This window comes from Gopherus flavomarginatus, chromosome 3, assembly GCF_025201925.1.
Source record: "Gopherus flavomarginatus isolate rGopFla2 chromosome 3, rGopFla2.mat.asm, whole genome shotgun sequence".
In the NCBI taxonomy this organism is placed as follows: Eukaryota; Metazoa; Chordata; order Testudines; family Testudinidae; genus Gopherus; species Gopherus flavomarginatus.
This window is the reverse complement of record NC_066619.1, coordinates 223,763,155-223,781,207: the sequence shown is the minus strand read 5'-3', so window position 1 is coordinate 223,781,207 and position 18,053 is coordinate 223,763,155. Positions and strand designations below refer to the sequence as shown.

The 18,053-nt window shown below is 42.4% G+C and overlaps 1 protein-coding gene across 6 annotated transcripts in view; it reads right to left on the bottom strand.

The window, feature by feature from the left end:
• The window catches only part of SNX25 (sorting nexin 25), a 157,999-nt gene that overhangs the window by 44,679 nt on the left and 95,267 nt on the right, over nt 1-18,053 (bottom strand). For all 6 annotated transcript variants that reach the window (XM_050948375.1, XM_050948374.1, XM_050948372.1 and 3 more), the window contains exons 8-10: nt 17,266-17,397; nt 15,054-15,329; nt 1,145-1,300 (exon numbers count right to left, since the gene is read on the bottom strand). In XM_050948375.1, the coding sequence (XP_050804332.1) occupies nt 1,145-1,300; nt 15,054-15,329; nt 17,266-17,397 (564 nt within the window). The remainder of the gene's footprint in view (nt 1-1,144; nt 1,301-15,053; nt 15,330-17,265; nt 17,398-18,053) is intronic.

The window sequence follows — 18,053 nt, the reverse complement described above, 5'->3', positions numbered from 1 at the left end:
TGAACTGTGTATGCTCAGCATCTCTGAAGAAAAAATCAGACCACTTGACCTTCAACACAGCATCAGCTTCTGTTATATCCTTTCTACTCTGTGGCCAGTGTTACTGGAACAAAATGCTAAAAAGAAAGAAAATCCTCACCAAAATAAGTCAGTAAAGGATCAGAACTAATACCTTGAATTTGAAAATACTACCCTTGAAATTTCCAGGGAGAAGGATATTTGGATTTGAATATCTATATCTGAGCCTTCCCCAGTGTGGAAAAGGTCTCGTCAGAAGGAGAACTGCTCAAGATTGTTGGAGTTTTGCAAGAATAGCTTGACTTCAAAAGACCTCCACTGTTTGGGGCCAAAATCTCACAAGAACTCAAGATTTTGACTCAGTCACAGCTGCACTACAGCACTAAATCATCTTTAAACCTGAACTTTAGCCAGATCCTAATCCAGATCCATACCAGCCCATTTCTAAAAATAATAATTTTACGGCAAATGGTGTAACATATTCTAAAGAGCAAAAAGCTAGGGTATGATTTTGGTCCCAATACTGTAGGGTTATAATTTTCACCTATCTTAGAATGACTATAGTCTGGTGAAATAATGTCCTCAGGATTCTAAATAGCTCCTCCTAACGAAATTCAGTCACTCTCTTGAATAATTTTTTTAAAATTAAGTAAACCTATCACCATTGTGCGAGCTACAAGGCATTGTGCTCTGTAACTGCAAGGCCAGCAGAGAGAGAGCAGGTTTACTGACAAATCTGATCCCCAGAGCTGCAATGCTGTTGAAGCAGCAATGAGGAAGAGTATACAGAGCAGTCTTGTTGGCTTGAGTTGCTATAACAACTCAATTGGAAGAAGCAGATACAGATGTAGGGAAGAAATCATATTTGCAAAACAGAAGAGGATAAAAACTATTGGAGAAACATTTCCAGGGTTCTAAAAGGGTACTATAAATTATGAGGAACAAGAGACATTTACATTCATTTTTGAAATACTTATGGCAGTGGCTCTGATGCTCTTTTAAATTGTAAATTCTTTAGAGCAGGGACCTTGTTTTTATACCTGTCTGGAAAATAGCTAACACCCTGCTGGTATCACAGATGCAAATAAGTAAAATAAATTCAGACTGAGACTACTGAAAGCATTACCTTTTTGTCAGGTTTTGGTGAATTACATATGGAATTAAGAGCCTGTCTCTTATATTCAAGTTTGTCATTTAGCTGGCGAAGTTTATTTACAGCATAATTGGCCTGTTCATTAATTCTTGCGCTGCATTCATCAATAACTTCTTCGCAACCTTGGCTCTAGAAATAAAAATGTTAGTTATTAAGAAGTCTATGTAACTGATGCAAAATAAGTTAAATATGTTACCTGTTTGCTATGCATGCTTCATTATTTACACTTTACGTCTATGTACAAGTGAAACAATTAATCTCAGTATAGACCAGGGGTTCTCAAATTTCATTGCACAACGACTCTCTTCTAACAAAAGTTACTACATGACCCCAGAAGGGGGGACCGAAGTCTGAGCCCATCCCATCCCTGCCTCCCTGCGTGGAGGGGCCAAAGCCCAAGCCCCACTGCCCCAGCGGTGGGGGCAAAGCCAAAGCCCAAGGCTTCAGCTCCAGGCAGGAGCCTGTAATCTCAGCCCCACTGACCAAGGCTGAAGCCCTCAGTCTTCGTCCCCAGACAAACAAGGAGTCCGGTGGCACCTTAAAAACTAACAGATTTATTCGGGCATAAGCTTTTGTGGGTAAAAAAAAAAATCACTTCTTCAGTTCTTCAGGGTAATTTTTTTTTACCCACAAAAGTTTATGCCCAAATAAATGTGTTAGTCTTTAAAGTGCCACCGGACTCCTTGTTGTTTTTGTGGATACAGATTAACATGGCTACTGCCTGATACTTGTCCCCAGATCGTAGGTTTGGGCTTTGGCTTCAGCCCCTGAACCAGCAAGTCTAAGACAGCCTTGGTGAGCCAATTAAAATGGGGTCACAACCCACTTTGGGGTCCCGACCCAGTCTGAGAACCGTTGGTATAGACAAATCCTGAAATAAAAAGGCATGTGGTGCAAAAGTTATAATAGATTCTTATTTTTATTTCCACATCTGTCATGTAATGTAGCAGTAAGAAGCTGACAAAGAGCCTTATTTTCAGTTACACTAAGTCCCATTTACTGGGACTTTATTGCAAGTGAGAATAAGACTCAACATTTGGAATATAAAAGCAAAATACAAGTTGGTGGTTATAATCAGTATTCAAAGCCACACACGGAGTAAATACTGCACCTCTGAATCTTGAAGACGGTCAAAATATACTGCTGCATTTTTTATAGACATCGATTTTCAAACACTGAACCAAATCAAACCTTTTCACTTCATTTATTTTTATGACTGGATTTTACTTCTGTTTTACAAGTTAATTCTTTTATCTTAAAAGTTTAAGATGACTAAATGCTGAGTACACACAAATAACCTCAAATTTCTGGTTCATTTTCTCCTAGCTATTTTAATGAATCTGTATAAGGATAATAACCTCTGCGCCAATGTGCACGGGTGGCAAAACAACCCCACACCTTTGGGAGACCTGTTCCACTCATACACTCTTCAAACTCACACCTACAACCTTCCCTTGCTTGCAGTGGTGTCACCATCTTGAAAAATGGGCTTGAGATCCAACAGAGACAAGCAACTAGGTTAGCTCCCCATCAGCTGTTAACATCCTCCCTCCAAGAGGCCCAATACCCTGCCCAGGGTATATAGAACTTAGTCTGGGCCCTACGTATTTTAATTGACTCATGGCCAGATCTGATGAATGTAACTTCATATGCAATGCAGATGGACTCTTTATGGATACTGGAAATAGAAAATAATAACCTATTGAATTCAATAAAGAATTATGTCCCCAGAAAGAATGGTTAAAACAAAAAAATAAAAAAAAAAACCACACACTATAGAAAACATCTCATTCTCTATTAAATTCAATAGGTTTTTGGAGGAATTTCTACAGAACACCATTGTTTTCATCCTTAAGTTCTACAGGACTTTTCTATAGGGTGTGCTGTTCTGTATGCTCTGGTGGTTAGAGGTTCTGAGCTGAGATCTGATTTCTATCCCGAGCTCTGCCACTCCCCTGCTGTGAAGTTGGGCAAATAAACTTCACCTTTCTGTGCCCATTTTCTTCACATCCTCTTGTCCATGCAGATTATAAGGTCTCTGAGCCAGAGATTCTCTCTTAGTATGTATTTGTACAACACCTAACACAGTGAGGCCTGGCTGGTTCCTCTAGGAATGGGGTGGGCAAACTTTTTGGCCTGAGGGCCACATCTGAGCGGGGAAATTGCATACAGGTCCACGAATGTAGGGCTGAGGCAAGGGGCTGGAGTGCAGGAAGCAGTGTGGGGGAGTGTGGTGTGCAGGAAGGGGCTCCCTGCCTGCCCTGGCCCTGCGCCACTCCCAGAAGCGGCCAGCACCACGTTCCTGCAGCCCCTGGGGGTGGGAGTGGGTGGCAGAGGGCTCCATGCACTGCCCTATCCTGTGAGTACCTCCCTGAAGCTCCCATTGGCAGCGGATCCCCGTTCCTGGCCAATGGGAGCTGCAGGGGGCAGTGCCTGCAGGCAAGGACAGAGCGCAGAGCCCTCTGCCCCCCACCTCCCTCAGAGGCCACAGGAACGTGGTGCTGGCTGCTTCCAGGAGTGGTGCAAGGCCAGGGCAGACAGGGAGCCTGCCTTAGTCCCACAGCACCACGAGGGTGGTAATCCCACGGGCCAGATCCGGCCTGCAGGCCATTGTTTGCCCATCCCTGCTCTAGGAGCTACAACAATAATACTAATAAGAAATACTAGTAATACAGAATGTTATTTATGGGCCCCTTGAACATTACCATAAAGTAAAGCAGTATTTGGGAAGTACAGAAAGGACAGGAAAAAGAATTGAAGAGGCCCGAAAACGTAAGCAAGTGAAACAATTTCAGTACTGAAAAATGAACAAAAAACTGTGTCATCAATTTTGGTTTGGTAATCAGTGCATTTTTGAGGCATTGTGTTTAATTAAAAACCAACAGCTGTATTCTTAGGGAAATGTTGTATGATTACTTGCATGTTGTCAGCATTTATGTTTACCTATCATTTGTGACATTTTTAGACAGAAAACACTGCTAGAATAATTAGGCCCATCATAATACATTAAAATTATGACTGTTAATAATGATAAAAATTACAAGATAATCAAAACGGTGACTACAATTAACTGCTGATCAGAATACAGTGATCACGTAAACTTGTTAACTTCAAATACTAAAAACAGTTACGTTCTTATTAGCACATTAGTAATCCAGAACCTGGGCTTGTGATTTATTTTAGTAGTACAATGCCTGTAGCAGCCTGAAGCGCAAAGCAATTTTTGTCAAAGAGTTAAAGCAAACATCTTCTCCTCTTTTACTCCATTTCTTAAGGAAATCTTCTTTAAGGAGAGAAATGGTAACTCCTGAGTGATTTAGAGAAACACAATAACCTCCCCATAAATTCAGAATAATCTACTCATGCCTTCATTTATTTGCAAAGTACACAATAGCATTGTATGGCTCTTTACCAATGTACTCTCACTGGTCTCTGCATTACTACAGTCTTCTTTGCTGGAATGTTGCCAGTAAGGTCTATGGAAGGGTCTTACTAAAACTATTTTGCCTGTATGACAGTAAATATTAACATATTGGCATCAACTCCTTCACTAACTGGCCAAATCCTCCAATCCTTATACAGGAAAAGCTCTCACCAGCCTAATATGTCTTGTATGGTCTGCAAGATTCAGTCCTTGATGAGTTTCAAAATAAAACAAAAAAAACACATGCATCCTGATGAGGCCTATGACAGAAACCTGTCTTGGTGGGCCAAAAGTCAGGAATAAAATATTACAGGCCATTCATTTATGGCCACTCCAACACAGGTGCACTGGTGAGTCAGCAAGAAGCTCTCGGAAGGGGAAATACAAGATGACTGCAGATGAGAAGTGAAAGGGAAGTCCAGGCAGTGATACCAGAAGCACTGGCTACCCCAGGGAGCATGTCTGGTTGTGACACAGGCAGGACCACTGCCCCATTCCTCCCTATGTGCTGACACTAGTGCAGAAGAGTGGCAACTGTGGAAGAAGGGGAGTGCTCGCTCTATCTGTTGTACAGCTATAACAAGCTTCATTGTCCAGCAAGCTCCCTCCACCAGCATCTCCGGAGATATTATGGGTCAGCTGGATGGTGCACCTCTTGCCCTCCCATCACAGCTCTGCCTCTAAAGATAGGTAACGAAACCTTTCAGCCTGATTTTTCAGAAGTGCCAAGTACTCCTGGCTCTCACATCCTCCTGGGAACTGTGGGTGCTGAGCACCACTGGGGAGGCTGTTGTGGTGGTAATCAAGCCATATGTTTCTACTAACAAAAACGAACCCTCCAGAAATATAATTATGCCAGAGGAAAATGATTTCTTAGTTGCATCTTTTGCTATATATGAAACTGAATGACCATTAGCCAACAGTGTTATTTTCCTCCATATCTGAAAGCCTGTGAAAGCTTCTGCAGACAAGATTCACTTCTTCTTGTGCTCAGTTCAGAGCCCGTTGAGGCTCACCGTAGAGCAATTACCATTGCTGTATTAGAGAGAAGTGCTCTAATTGTACACTCTTCATTAGCAATTTGTGATAAACAGTTTTTTAAAAAAAATTTTTATCCACACTGCAGAGTTGTGGATAGATGGAACAAGACCTGCAAAGACCAAAGTGCAGCCTTCAAAATCTGCACATATTCCCTCAAGGATTTAAAGGAAAGATAACTGGTGGTAATGCTGAAGAATTAGGTGCTGATGACTGTAGGAGAGTCCAAGATAGATTTTATCCGACCAAAAACCCCCCAACAGCTATTCTTGAAATGTTGTATCAGTTTCTTCAGGGAAAATGCTATTTATGTCAGATTCCAGATAACATACATAAGGAAATCAAAATCACACAGTTTTTTGTTTTTTTTTTTAATAATTTGCCACTTCTGGGCAATAAGTCAGTGTTTCCTGAAAGACCTACTGATTGCAAGGCTCAGAAGGACAAATTTTTGAGGTGCCTTTTGTCTCCTTATGATTTGGAATATATGTAGCTGAATAATAGAAAGAGAAGCAAGATCCTGGAATCCCTTATCAAGAAAAAACCATTTAACAGAAGAGCAAATATTAAGAGGGAACATGCTACAAAACAGTGTGTTTGAAATATTTCCCTAGGCTGGTTCACCTCTCAAAACCATCTGTGGAGAACAAGGGATGGATAGAATCCAAAGATTCAACTGAAGGGTTAATGTCTCTTTCACCTGAAGCACCTGACCAGAGGACCAATCAGGAAACCGGATTTTTTCAACTTTGGGTGGAGGGAATTGAGTGTCTAAGGTCTTTTGTTTTCTGCCTGCCTGCTTTCTCTGAGCTTTGGAGAAGTAGTTCTACTTTCTAGTCTTCTGTTTCCAAGTGTAAGGACAAAGAGATCAGATAGTAAGTTATATGGTTTCTTTTCTTTGGTATTTGCATGAATATAAGTGCTGGAGTGCTTTGATTTGTATTCTTTTTGAATAAGGCTGTTTATTCAATATTCTTTTAAGCAATTGACCCTGTGTTGTATCATCTTAATACAGAGAGAACATTTGTACTTATTTTTCTTTCTTTTTATATAAAGCTTTCTTTTAAGACCTGTTGGAGTTTTTCTTTACTTCAGGGAAATTGAGTCTGTACTCACCAGGGAATTGGTGGGAGGAAGAAATCAAGGGGAGATTTGTGTGTTGGATTGCTAGCCTGACTTTGCATTCCCTCTGGGGGAATAGGAAAGTACTTTGTGTTTCCAGGATTGGGAACAGAGAGGAAAATTCACTCTGTTTGGATTCACAGAGCTTGTGTCTGTGTATCTCTCCAGGAGCACCTGGAGGGGGGAAGGGAAAAAGGATTATTTCCCTTTGTTGTGAGACTCAAGGGATTTGGGTCTTGGGGTCCCCAGGAAAGGTTTTTCAGGGGGACCAGAGTGCCCCAAAACACTCTAATTTTTTGGGTGGTGGCAGCAGGTACCAGGTCCAAGCAGGTAACTAAGCTTGGAGGTTTTCATGCTAACCCCCATATTTTGGACGCTAAGGTCCAAATCTGGAACTAAGGTTATTACATGAGTGGCAGCTGGTGGGAGATAGACAGAACCCAGAAGCCAGTAGAAATATTATATTTTTCTTTTCTCTGCTAAGGGCTTTTTAGCAGAGAGAAGCAGTTGGTTTTAAAAGGGAACCAGAGAGAATTTTTTTTTTCTGCTCTCTCTCGCAGTTTGTGGCTTGCATGTTAAGGGTCTTTTGTCATGCAATAGCCCTCCCATTAGGAGGCAAGTACCGGCACTTATATGCATGCAAATAAAGTGGTTTTTCTGGTTTCCCTTCATTGAACATTAGCTAGAGAGAGAAAAGGAAAATTAACTAAAGGCACTGTTGCTAGGCAGACTTCAGGAGGCAACAGAGAACCTGCAGTTCAGAAGATAAACACCGGAGGGCACCCCAACACAAGAAAACAGGAACCATGACTTCTAAGGCAAAAATTGCGGCCGAAGAACAAATCAAAGAAGCTGAACACAGGCGACAACTGGAAATAAAACAAAAAGAGATGGAGATGAAAGAAAGAGAAGAACAGATCAAAGAGGCAGCACACAAAAGAAAACTAGAAGAAGAAGAGATGGCCTAACGAAGGAAACAAGCAGAAGATGAGTTGGCCCACAGAAGGAAGCAAGAAGAAGAGGAGGCGGCCCACCACCGAGAAATGGAAAAACAACAAAAAGAGAATGAAGAGAAGGAAAAACAGAGAAAACATGAACTGGAGTTGGCAAAAGCTGGGCTGCCTGTGCCAGCCAACCCTAACAACCCGGCACCAAATATTGCTCCACAGCACAGAAAATTTCCCACCTACAAGGCAGGTGATGACACCGAGGCCTTCTTGGAAAATTTTGAAAGAGCCTGTCTTGGGTACAGCATTCCCGAAGACCAGTACATGGTAGAATTGAGGTCACAGCTCAGTGGACCTTTAGCAGAGGTGGCAGCTGAAATGCCTAAGCACCAAATGAATGACTATAAACTTTTCCTAACCAAGGCCAGATACAGGATGGGGATAACCCCAGATCATGCCCGTCGGCGCTTCAGAACCCAAAAGTGGAAACCAGAGGTGTCATTTCCCAAACACGCCTACTACATTGCAAAAAACTATGAGGCCTGGATAACAGGAAACAACATTCAAACCTTGGAAGAACTGAACCTCCTCATACAAATGGAGCAGTTCTTGGATGGTGTTCCTGAAGACATCACACGGTACATACAAGATGGAAACCCCAAGAATATCGCTGAGGCGGGGGAGATTGGAGCCAAATGGATGGAACTGGCAGAAAGCAAGAAAGCTACTGTCAAGGGGAACGATTACCCCAGGGGGCACACAGACCATAAACCCTACAACCGAGGACAGCCAAAGACCCCACATACCACCCAAGTAAAGCCACAGATACCCTACCCTTCAACCTCACCAGTCTCCAGTAACTCACCTCGGCCCAGTGACCCATCAGATGGAAGATGCTTTAAGTGTAATGAACTGGGACATATCAAGGCCAAGTGTCCCAAGAACACCATGCGAGTGCAATTCATTACACCACCATCACACCAAAGATCCCCAGGCCCGGATGCCTCTCAAATACCCTTGGAGCGAAGGGAAAATTTGAGAGTGGGCGGAAAGAAGGTTACTGCGTGGAGAGACACGGGGGCACAAGTGTCAGCTATCCACCAATCCTTCGTTGACCCCAAATTCATCAACCCAAAGGCCAAAGTTACAATTTACCCCTTCATGTCACAAGCTGTAGACTTGCCTACAGCTCAACTGCCTGTCCAGTACAAAGGCTGGTCAGGAATGTGGACTTTTGCAGTCTATGACAATTATCCTATCCCCATGCTACTGGGGGAAGACTTGGCCAACCAGGTGAGGCGGGCCAAGAGAGTGGGAATGGTTACACGTAGCCAAACCAGGCAAGCTTCCAGACCCATTCCTGTTCCTGAACCGTCCACAGAGGCCCCGTCTGTGTTACCAGAGACCCAGACAGAGGTAGTGGACCCGGATTCCATGCCAACCACTGAAACAGCCACAGCACCTCCAGTCCCAGGCCCGGAACTGGAACAGCAACCAGCACCAGCAAGTGCAACCACATCTTCAAACTCAACGCCAGAGGGCGCCACCTAGCCAGAACTGGCAGAAGCAAAAGACAGCCATACCCAAAAGGCTCAGCCAGAGCCTGAAATGCCCTCAGGTGCACCAGCGGAGAGCGGTTCACCAGCAACGGAAACAACCCCATCACCTACAGCGCTTCCAGAGGGACCAAGCCCAAGTCCACAGTCTGAGGAAGAACTGGTGACCCCAGCCTCAAGGGAACAGTTCCAGACTGAGCAGGAAGCAGATGACAGCCTTCAGAAAGCTTGGGCGGTGGCCCGGAGCACCCCACCGCCTCTCAGCTCTTCTAATCAATCCCGGTTTGTTATAGACCAAGGACTTTTATACAAGAAAATTCTTTCTGGTGGACACCGGGAAGAATGGCAGCCGCAAAAACAGTTGGTGGTTCCAACTAAGTACCGGGAGAAGCTCTTAAGCTTAGCCCATGATCATCCCAGTGGCCATGCTGGGGTGAACAGAACCAAAGACCGGTTGGGGAAGTCCTTCCACTGGGAGGGGATGGGCAAGGATGTTGCCAAGTATGTCCGGTCTTGTGAGGTATGCCAAAGAGTGGGAAAGCCTCAAGACCAGGTCAAGGCCCCTCTCCAGCCACTCCCCATAATTGAGGTCCCATTTCAGCAAGTAGCTGTGGATATTCTGGGCCCTTTCCCAAAAAAGACGCCCAGAGGAAAGCAGTACGTACTGACTTTAGTGGACTTTGCTACCCGATGGCCGGAAGCAGTAGCTCTAGGCAACACCAGGGCTAACACTGTGTGCCTGGCCCTAACAGACATCTTTGCCAGGGTAGGTTGGCCCTCTGACATCCTTACAGATTCAGGGTCTAATTTCCTGGCAGGGACCATGGAAAAACTGTGGGAAACTCATGGGGTGAATCACTTGGTTGCCACCCCGTACCACCATCAAACCAATGGCCTGGTTGAAAGGTTCAATGGAACTTTGGGGGCCATAATACGAAAATTCATCAACGAATTCTCCAATAATTGGGACCTAGTGTTGCAGCAGTTGCTGTTTGCCTACAGGGCTGTACCACATCCCAGTTTAGGGTTTTCACCATTTGAACTGGTGTATGGTCACGAGGTTAAGGGGCCATTACAGTTGGTGAAGCAGCAATGGGAGGGGTTTACGCCTTCTCCAGAAACTAACATTCTGGACTTTGTAAGCAACCTACAAAGCACCCTCCGACACTCTTTAGCCCTTGCTAGAGAGAACCTAAAGGATGCTCAAAAAGAGCAAAAGGCCTGGTATGACAGACATGCCAAAGATCGGTCCTTCAAGGTAGGAGACCAGGTTATGGTCTTGAAGGCGCAACAGGCCCATAAGATGGAAGCATCATGGGAAGGGCCCTTCACGGTCCAAGAGCGCCTGGGAGCTGTAAACTACCTCATAGCATTTCCCAATTCCTCACTAAAGCCTAAAGTGTACCATGTTAATTCTCTCAAGCCTTTCTATTCCAGAAACTTACAGGTTTGTCAGTTTACAGTCCAGGGAGATGATGCTGAGTGGCCTGACGGTGTCTACTACGACGGGAAAAAAGACGGTGGCGTGGAAGAGGTGAACCTCTCAACCACCCTGGAACGTCTGCAGCGGCAACAAATCAAGGAGCTGTGCACTAGCTTCGCCCCATTGTTCTCAGCCACCCCAGGACGGACTGAACGGGCATACCACTCCATTGATACAGGTAATGCTCACCCAATCAGAACCCCACCCTACCAAGTGTCTCCTCATGCCCAAGCTGCTATAGAACGGGAGATCCAGAACATGCTACAGATGGGTATAATCCGCTCATCTACTAGTGCATGGGCATCTCCAGTGGTTCTGGTACCCAAACCAGATGGGGAAATACGCTTTTGCGTGGACTACCGTAAGCTAAATGCTGTAACTCGTCCGGACAACTATCCAATGCCACGTACCGATGAGCTATTGGAGAAGTTGGAACGTGCCCAGTTCATCTCTACAATAGACTTAACCAAGGGGTACTGGCAAGTACCACTAGATGAACCTGCCAAGGAAAGGTCAGCATTTGTCACCCATGCGGGGGTGTATGAATTCAATGTCCTTCCTTTCGGCCTTCGAAATGCACCCGCCACCTTCCAGAGGCTGGTAGATGGTCTACTAGCTGGACTGGGAGAATTTGCAGTTGCCTACCTCGATGATGTGGCCATTTTTTCAGACTCCTGGCCCGAACACCTACTACACCTGGAAAAGGTCTTTGAGCGCATCAGGCAGGCAGGACTAACTGTTAAGGCCAAAAAGTGTCAAATAGGCCAAAACAGAGTGACTTACCTGGGGCACCAGGTGGGTCGAGGAACCATAAACCCCCTACAGGCCAAGGTGGATGCTATCCAAAAGTGGCCTGTCCCAAGGTCAAAGAAACAGGTCCAATCCTTCTTAGGCTTGGCCGGATACTACAGGCAATTTGTACCACACTACAGCCAAATCGCTGCCCCACTGACCGACCTGACCAAAAAGACCCAGCCAAATGCAGTTAAGTGGACTGATGAGTGTCAAAAGGCCTTTACCCAACTTAAGGCAACGCTCATGTCTGACCCTGTGCTCAGGGCCCCGGATTTTGACAAGCCATTCCTAGTAACCACAGATGCATCTGAGCGTGGTATAGGAGCAGTGCTCATGCAGGAAGCAACAGATCACAACTTCCATCCTGTCGTGTTTCTCAGCAAGAAACTGTCTGAGAGGGAAAGTCACTGGTCAGTCAGTAAAAAGGAATGCTATGCCATTGTGTACGCCCTGGAAAAGCTACGCCCATATGTTTGGGGACGGCGGTTCCAACTACAAACTGACCATGCTGCACTAAAGTGGCTTCATACTGCCAAGGGGAACAACAAGAAACTTCTTCGTTGGAGTTTAGCTCTCCAAGATTTTAATTTTTAAATTCAACACATCACAGGAGCTTCTAATAAAGTTGCTGATGCACTCTCCCGTAAGAGTTTCCCAGAATTCAGTAGTTAAAAAGTGTTCTTAAAATGTATAAGTCTGTTAGTTATATACTTAGGAGTATATAAAAAGGTGTATGTGTTGTATTAATCTGTTTATTTTCAAGTTCTAGAAGGAAATCGCCGCCAGTGAGCTTCCCCACTGTCTGCAATTTGGGGGGCGTGTCATAAACAGATAGCTAAGGGTTAATGTCTCTTTCACCTGAAGCACCTGACCAGAGGACCAATCAGGAAACCGGATTTTTTCAACTTTGGGTGGAGGGAATTGAGTGTCTAAGGTCTTTTGTTTTCTGCCTGCCTGCTTTCTCTGAGCTTTGGAGAAGTAGTTCTACTTTCTAGTCTTCTGTTTCCAAGTGTAAGGACAAAGAGATCAGATAGTAAGTTATATGGTTTCTTTTCTTTGGTATTTGCATGAATATAAGTGCTGGAGTGCTTTGATTTGTATTCTTTTTGAATAAGGCTGTTTATTCAATATTCTTTTAAGCAATTGACCCTGTGTTGTATCATCTTAATACAGAGAGAACATTTGTACTTATTTTTCTTTCTTTTTATATAAAGCTTTCTTTTAAGACCTGTTGGAGTTTTTCTTTACTTCAGGGAAATTGAGTCTGTACTCACCAGGGAATTGGTGGGAGGAAGAAATCAAGGGGAGATTTGTGTGTTGGATTGCTAGCCTGACTTTGCATTCCCTCTGGGGGAATAGGAAAGTACTTTGTGTTTCCAGGATTGGGAACAGAGAGGAAAATTCACTCTGTTTGGATTCACAGAGCTTGTGTCTGTGTATCTCTCCAGGAGCACCTGGAGGGGGGAAGGGAAAAAGGATTATTTCCCTTTGTTGTGAGACTCAAGGGATTTGGGTCTTGGGGTCCCCAGGAAAGGTTTTTCAGGGGGACCAGAGTGCCCCAAAACACTCTAATTTTTTGGGTGGTGGCAGCAGGTACCAGGTCCAAGCAGGTAACTAAGCTTGGAGGTTTTCATGCTAACCCCCATATTTTGGACGCTAAGGTCCAAATCTGGGACTAAGGTTATTACAGAAGCAAGATCCTGGAATCCCTTATCAAGAAAAAACCATTTAACAGAAGAGCAAATATTAAGAGGGAACATGCTACAAAACTGTGTGTTTGAAATATTTCCCTAGGCTGGTTCACCTCTCAAAACCATCTGTGGAGAACAAGGGATGGATAGAATCCAAAGATTCAACTGAAGACCTTTCAATCATATTTAACAATTAAATCTGAAAACCTCAGATTCTGAGTTACTGTTTCCTAGTGTTTAGGACTGCAAAGTGTGAGTCAGCATATCTGGGTGCTAGTTTCAGTTCTGCCTCTCACACTGTGACCTTTTGCAATTCCCTGAACTTCTTATTGTCTCAGTTTACCCACTTGTAGAACAAAGATATTAGTTCTTATCTGTCTTGCTGGAGAGTTGTTAGGCTTTATTCATTAATGCCTGTAGAGTGCTTCGAGATCCTTTGTTAAAAGGGTAGCTAAATAAGTGCCTCTGATCTAGCGCCTGAAAAGATTTATAGAACTTGCCTGCAAAGACATCTGGCCCTGGAGAGCTGCCCTTTGGAAAGTCTTCTTATAATATTTTGAACTTCATCTTTAATATCTCCAAGTCAAGTTGTACTTTTTGTTTTTCAGCTTTATTCTCCAATATAGCATAAAAGTTAATTTCTTTGGTAAATTAATAAAAAGTACTAAGATTCCGAATACACAATAATATTTTCTTTTCATCTACGACATGGTCTATATAAGCTCTTGAGCATCATTCCCTACTCCCTTTTATACTGCTTTCAGTACATATTCAGCAAGGGTTTGAGGCTTAATATATTAGAGCTCACTGGGGCAGAATTAGTTTATAGAAAATGTAGACAATTGTTTTCTCCTCTCGTTTCAATTTACTTTAGTTTTATCAATATATGTGATAAGTACAAACTCAAGACTGAAATAATAATTGTTTAAGTCAACTTAAATTGTAAACAGTTGAAAACAAAACAAAATAAATAATTGAAAAAAAATCATCTTCCACTTCCTTTACCAAAAGGCAAAGCTTGTGAGTTGATATCTAGAACAAAATGCTCAGGATCTAAAGAGTAGAATGATAGACATGCTCACCATAGAGTAAAGCTTGGTATTTGAAAGCTTTCACAAACCTCATAAGCTCTTAATTACTTTAACAAAGTTCAACTAATCAGTCATTTTGCTCCATTTGATGTTAAAGAAATCATGCATTAGTTAAGGGTAGTATCTTTTTAATCCCTCTGTCATATGTTCAACATCATATTATGATCACACAATAAAGCAAACACCCAACATGTAAGCAACTGGAGATATGTAAAAATGAAAGCTAAAAGTTAAATGGCGAGGTTTACACTATAATAATCATATTGCACTTGTATATTGGTTTAAAAATGCCATGCACCCTAGTGATGATCCAAGCATAGACATGCTTGCAGCTACTCTTCTTGGATCAAAGAATGCAAATTGTTCTTTGTAACTATGAAGTACAAAGATAACTCTGAAATTTCAAGTCTTCTCAGAAGAGCTTCTCAATAGTTTAGCAGAGCTGAGCAAAATCCTTCCTTCATCAACAGCAAGCACTTTGCATCCCTGGAACCGAAGCCAAGACAAAGTGCCTCTTTGCTATATGCATACTATTAGAGACCTGTGTAAAAACTGAAAAAATGGAATATGATCAGCTTTGTGGTGTTTGGTGGAATAGCTCCGCAGATGTAAAAAACAAAGATCTGAGAAAGTAGTAAAATAAGCACAAAGCTTGAGAATAGGAAGTGCTCCTTAGCTTTTCACTCAGATCATCCTCCGGTGATAAAAGCAGCAAGAATTGTAGATTTGACTCACCGCTTCATCCTTGTCCTCTGAAGTCAACTGAACTGCAATTCTCTCTTCTTCCTTATTGATCAGCCTCTCATACAAATCACTGACAATGAAGGAGGGGTAGTACCTGTCCTTTAGTGTTTCATAAACATCAGTCTGAATTTTGTAGAAAACTTCAATGCCTTTATTGCCCACAAGACTTTGCTGTATTTCTTTGTAAAGTGACTTTTCCACAGGGATTTCTCTGCTTTCCACAAAGAAATTCTGATAAATTTCACTCACTAGTTGAGGTATTTCAGTCTGGAAAATAAGGGGGTAGAGATGGGTGAGAGAAAAGAAAAATAAATGTAAAAAAGGACCATTTCTCACAATCCTCATGGATTTCATTTAAAGACGGTCGAACTGGCTGTCTCTTGTGCCTGAATATGCGAGTGCATATCTCTATATCTCATGTTAATATCAGCTACCACGCTTGCGCAGCCATGCAGAATAGTCAGTTTTACAAGACATAAAGTGATGGAAGTCTGCATACCCAAGGAAATGATTGAGCCCTAATATGTGATCTTTCTTTACCAGCTTTTGTATTGTATTGAGATGGAAAGAGAATATTATAGTGGCTTTCTGCTCCCCATTCTAAATTGAAATTTCAGAGGAGTACTAGTTATGTCAGGTTTCTCAGCTTTAATCGGATGTACAAATTCTCTTTGCAGAAAATTTTTTGTTTTATAAAATGGGACTATACCCAATCTAATAATTTAGTGAGCGACAACACCAAACCAAATATGCACACATATTCACATGTATACAAAAAGGACATAGGGATGAAATTTGCACCAAAAAATGAGGGAAGAGGTTAAATAAAATAAGAAAAATGCTCAATATATGTGACAAGCTCCCTGAAAAGTATATCAAGTGACCCATGTCTATCAGACAGGGGCAGAATTCCATGGAGCAGTATAAGCAAGAGATGACAGAACATCTGCTAAAACAATGACAAACATGACTCAGGACACTCATCACTCTTGAAAATATGAAGGGCAATCTTAGTAATAGGTTATGGAATGATTAGTAGCTAAATCTAAGCCTGTGGGTGTTTGTTAACCATTCACTTGGATTACATCTTCGACTGCTCACTATTCATAGTGTGTAATTTGTCATCCAAGTCATGACGAGGTATTGTTCCTGCTCCTTGATTTGATGAAAATATTCTCTTTTTTTTGACAATCAATGAATAACAACTGATGTTCAATATGAAAATTGGGATTTCATTCTAAGGGAAATCCAGAAAGTTTCACCAAATATATTCATATATAAACCTCTGGCTACTGGAATATTCACAAACAACAAATATGTCCTCCCTGTGTCCACAGCATGCTTACCCCCTCCAGTGTTCAAAGCTGTTTCTTGCAGTTTTAAATGACACTTTTCTACCCCCATCTCTGAACTCACTTACCCATCTGGTTTTGGCAGATCCTATCATGCAGTGTTTTCTCACACTAGATAAAGTACAGTGTTCTACAATGAGAAACTTTAATGACTTTACTCGTACCACTCTGGAGCCAAAAGGTGTTCTGAACTAGCAGAAGAGGGGTCTTAGAGAAAAAATCTCCTTAAGTATCTTCAATTTGTGATCCAAAGCTCACTGAAATTAAAGGAAAGACGCCTTATGCTCTTCAATGAGCTTTGCATCAATCTCAACAGGAGGGGTAGCATTAAAGGAACAGTGCAGGTGTAGTAGCTACCCAGTTGAAAAGTGTCGAGCAGCAAGATGAGGGATTGCACAGTAATTTTACTTGGCAATAAGGTAAGTGTAGCTATAAAAAAGTCAATGAATTACTAAAAATTATTTCTCAGTAGGTTAAGAAAAAACGCTATACTGGTTTTGCCTCTTTTAAATGGGCAGTTGTACGGGATGATGTTGGAAAAGCATCAATGGTCCAATGTCCCATTTTATCATAATTTATGTTTATAACTCCTTTTCTTTCCTCCTCTCTGTTCAAAAAGTAAATGATTTTTAAGTTCTGCCCTGTTATCAGAAGACCAAGGCAACATAAATAAGTTGAAATAATGAAATATCTAGCACCATTCTGTGCTAACGGACGAATACTCATTTTTTAGACTATAAAAAGAAAAGGATAATACACAATTTTTTCACATATTGATTCTGCAGCAAAATTCACCATATAAAGATTCAGTTTTTTTTAACAAGCCCCCATATACTTCACACTACTTCTACCTTGTTAGCATTCTTCAGATATTCCACGGACTCCCAAAGGCTAATCAAAGCCCTCTTGTCCATCCTTTCCATGTACAGTCGAAAGTGCTCTCGGTAGGATGGGTTGGCCAAAATATCCTCAAACTGAAGAATCTGTAAAGGAGAAATCAAGTATAAAACTAGAAGAGTAATTAAATGAGATTTATCAACTATTCATATTGAAACCACTTGACGTAAACAGTTAAAGTGCAATCTGTTTAATGTATCCCCATGCTGAAAAGGTCACGCTGAATTACAGTATTGCAGAACTCTTTAGTATGCCTGCCACACTAAAATCTGGTCTACACAAGCAGAATTCTCCCTTGCTGACAATAGAAGATTAGGGTTGGAAGAAACCTCAGGAGGTCATCTAGTCCAATCCCCTGCTCAAAGCAGGACCAACCCCAACTAAATCATCCCAACCAGGGCTTTGTCAAGCCAGGCCTTAAAAACCTCTAAGGAAGGAGATTCCACTACATCCCTAGGGAACCCATTCTAGTGCTTCACCACACTCCTAGTGAAATAGTTTTTCCTAATATCCAACCTAGGCCTCCCCCACAGCAACTTGAGACCATTGCTCCTTGTTCTGCCACCATCTGCCACCACTGAGAACAGCTTAGCTCCATCATCCTTGGAATCCCCTTCTGGTAGTTGAAGGCTGCTATCAAATCCCCGCCTCACTCTTCTCTTCTGCAGACTAAATAAACCTAGCTCCCTCAGTCTCTCCTCATAAATCATATGCTCCTGCCCCCTAATCATTTTTGTTGCCC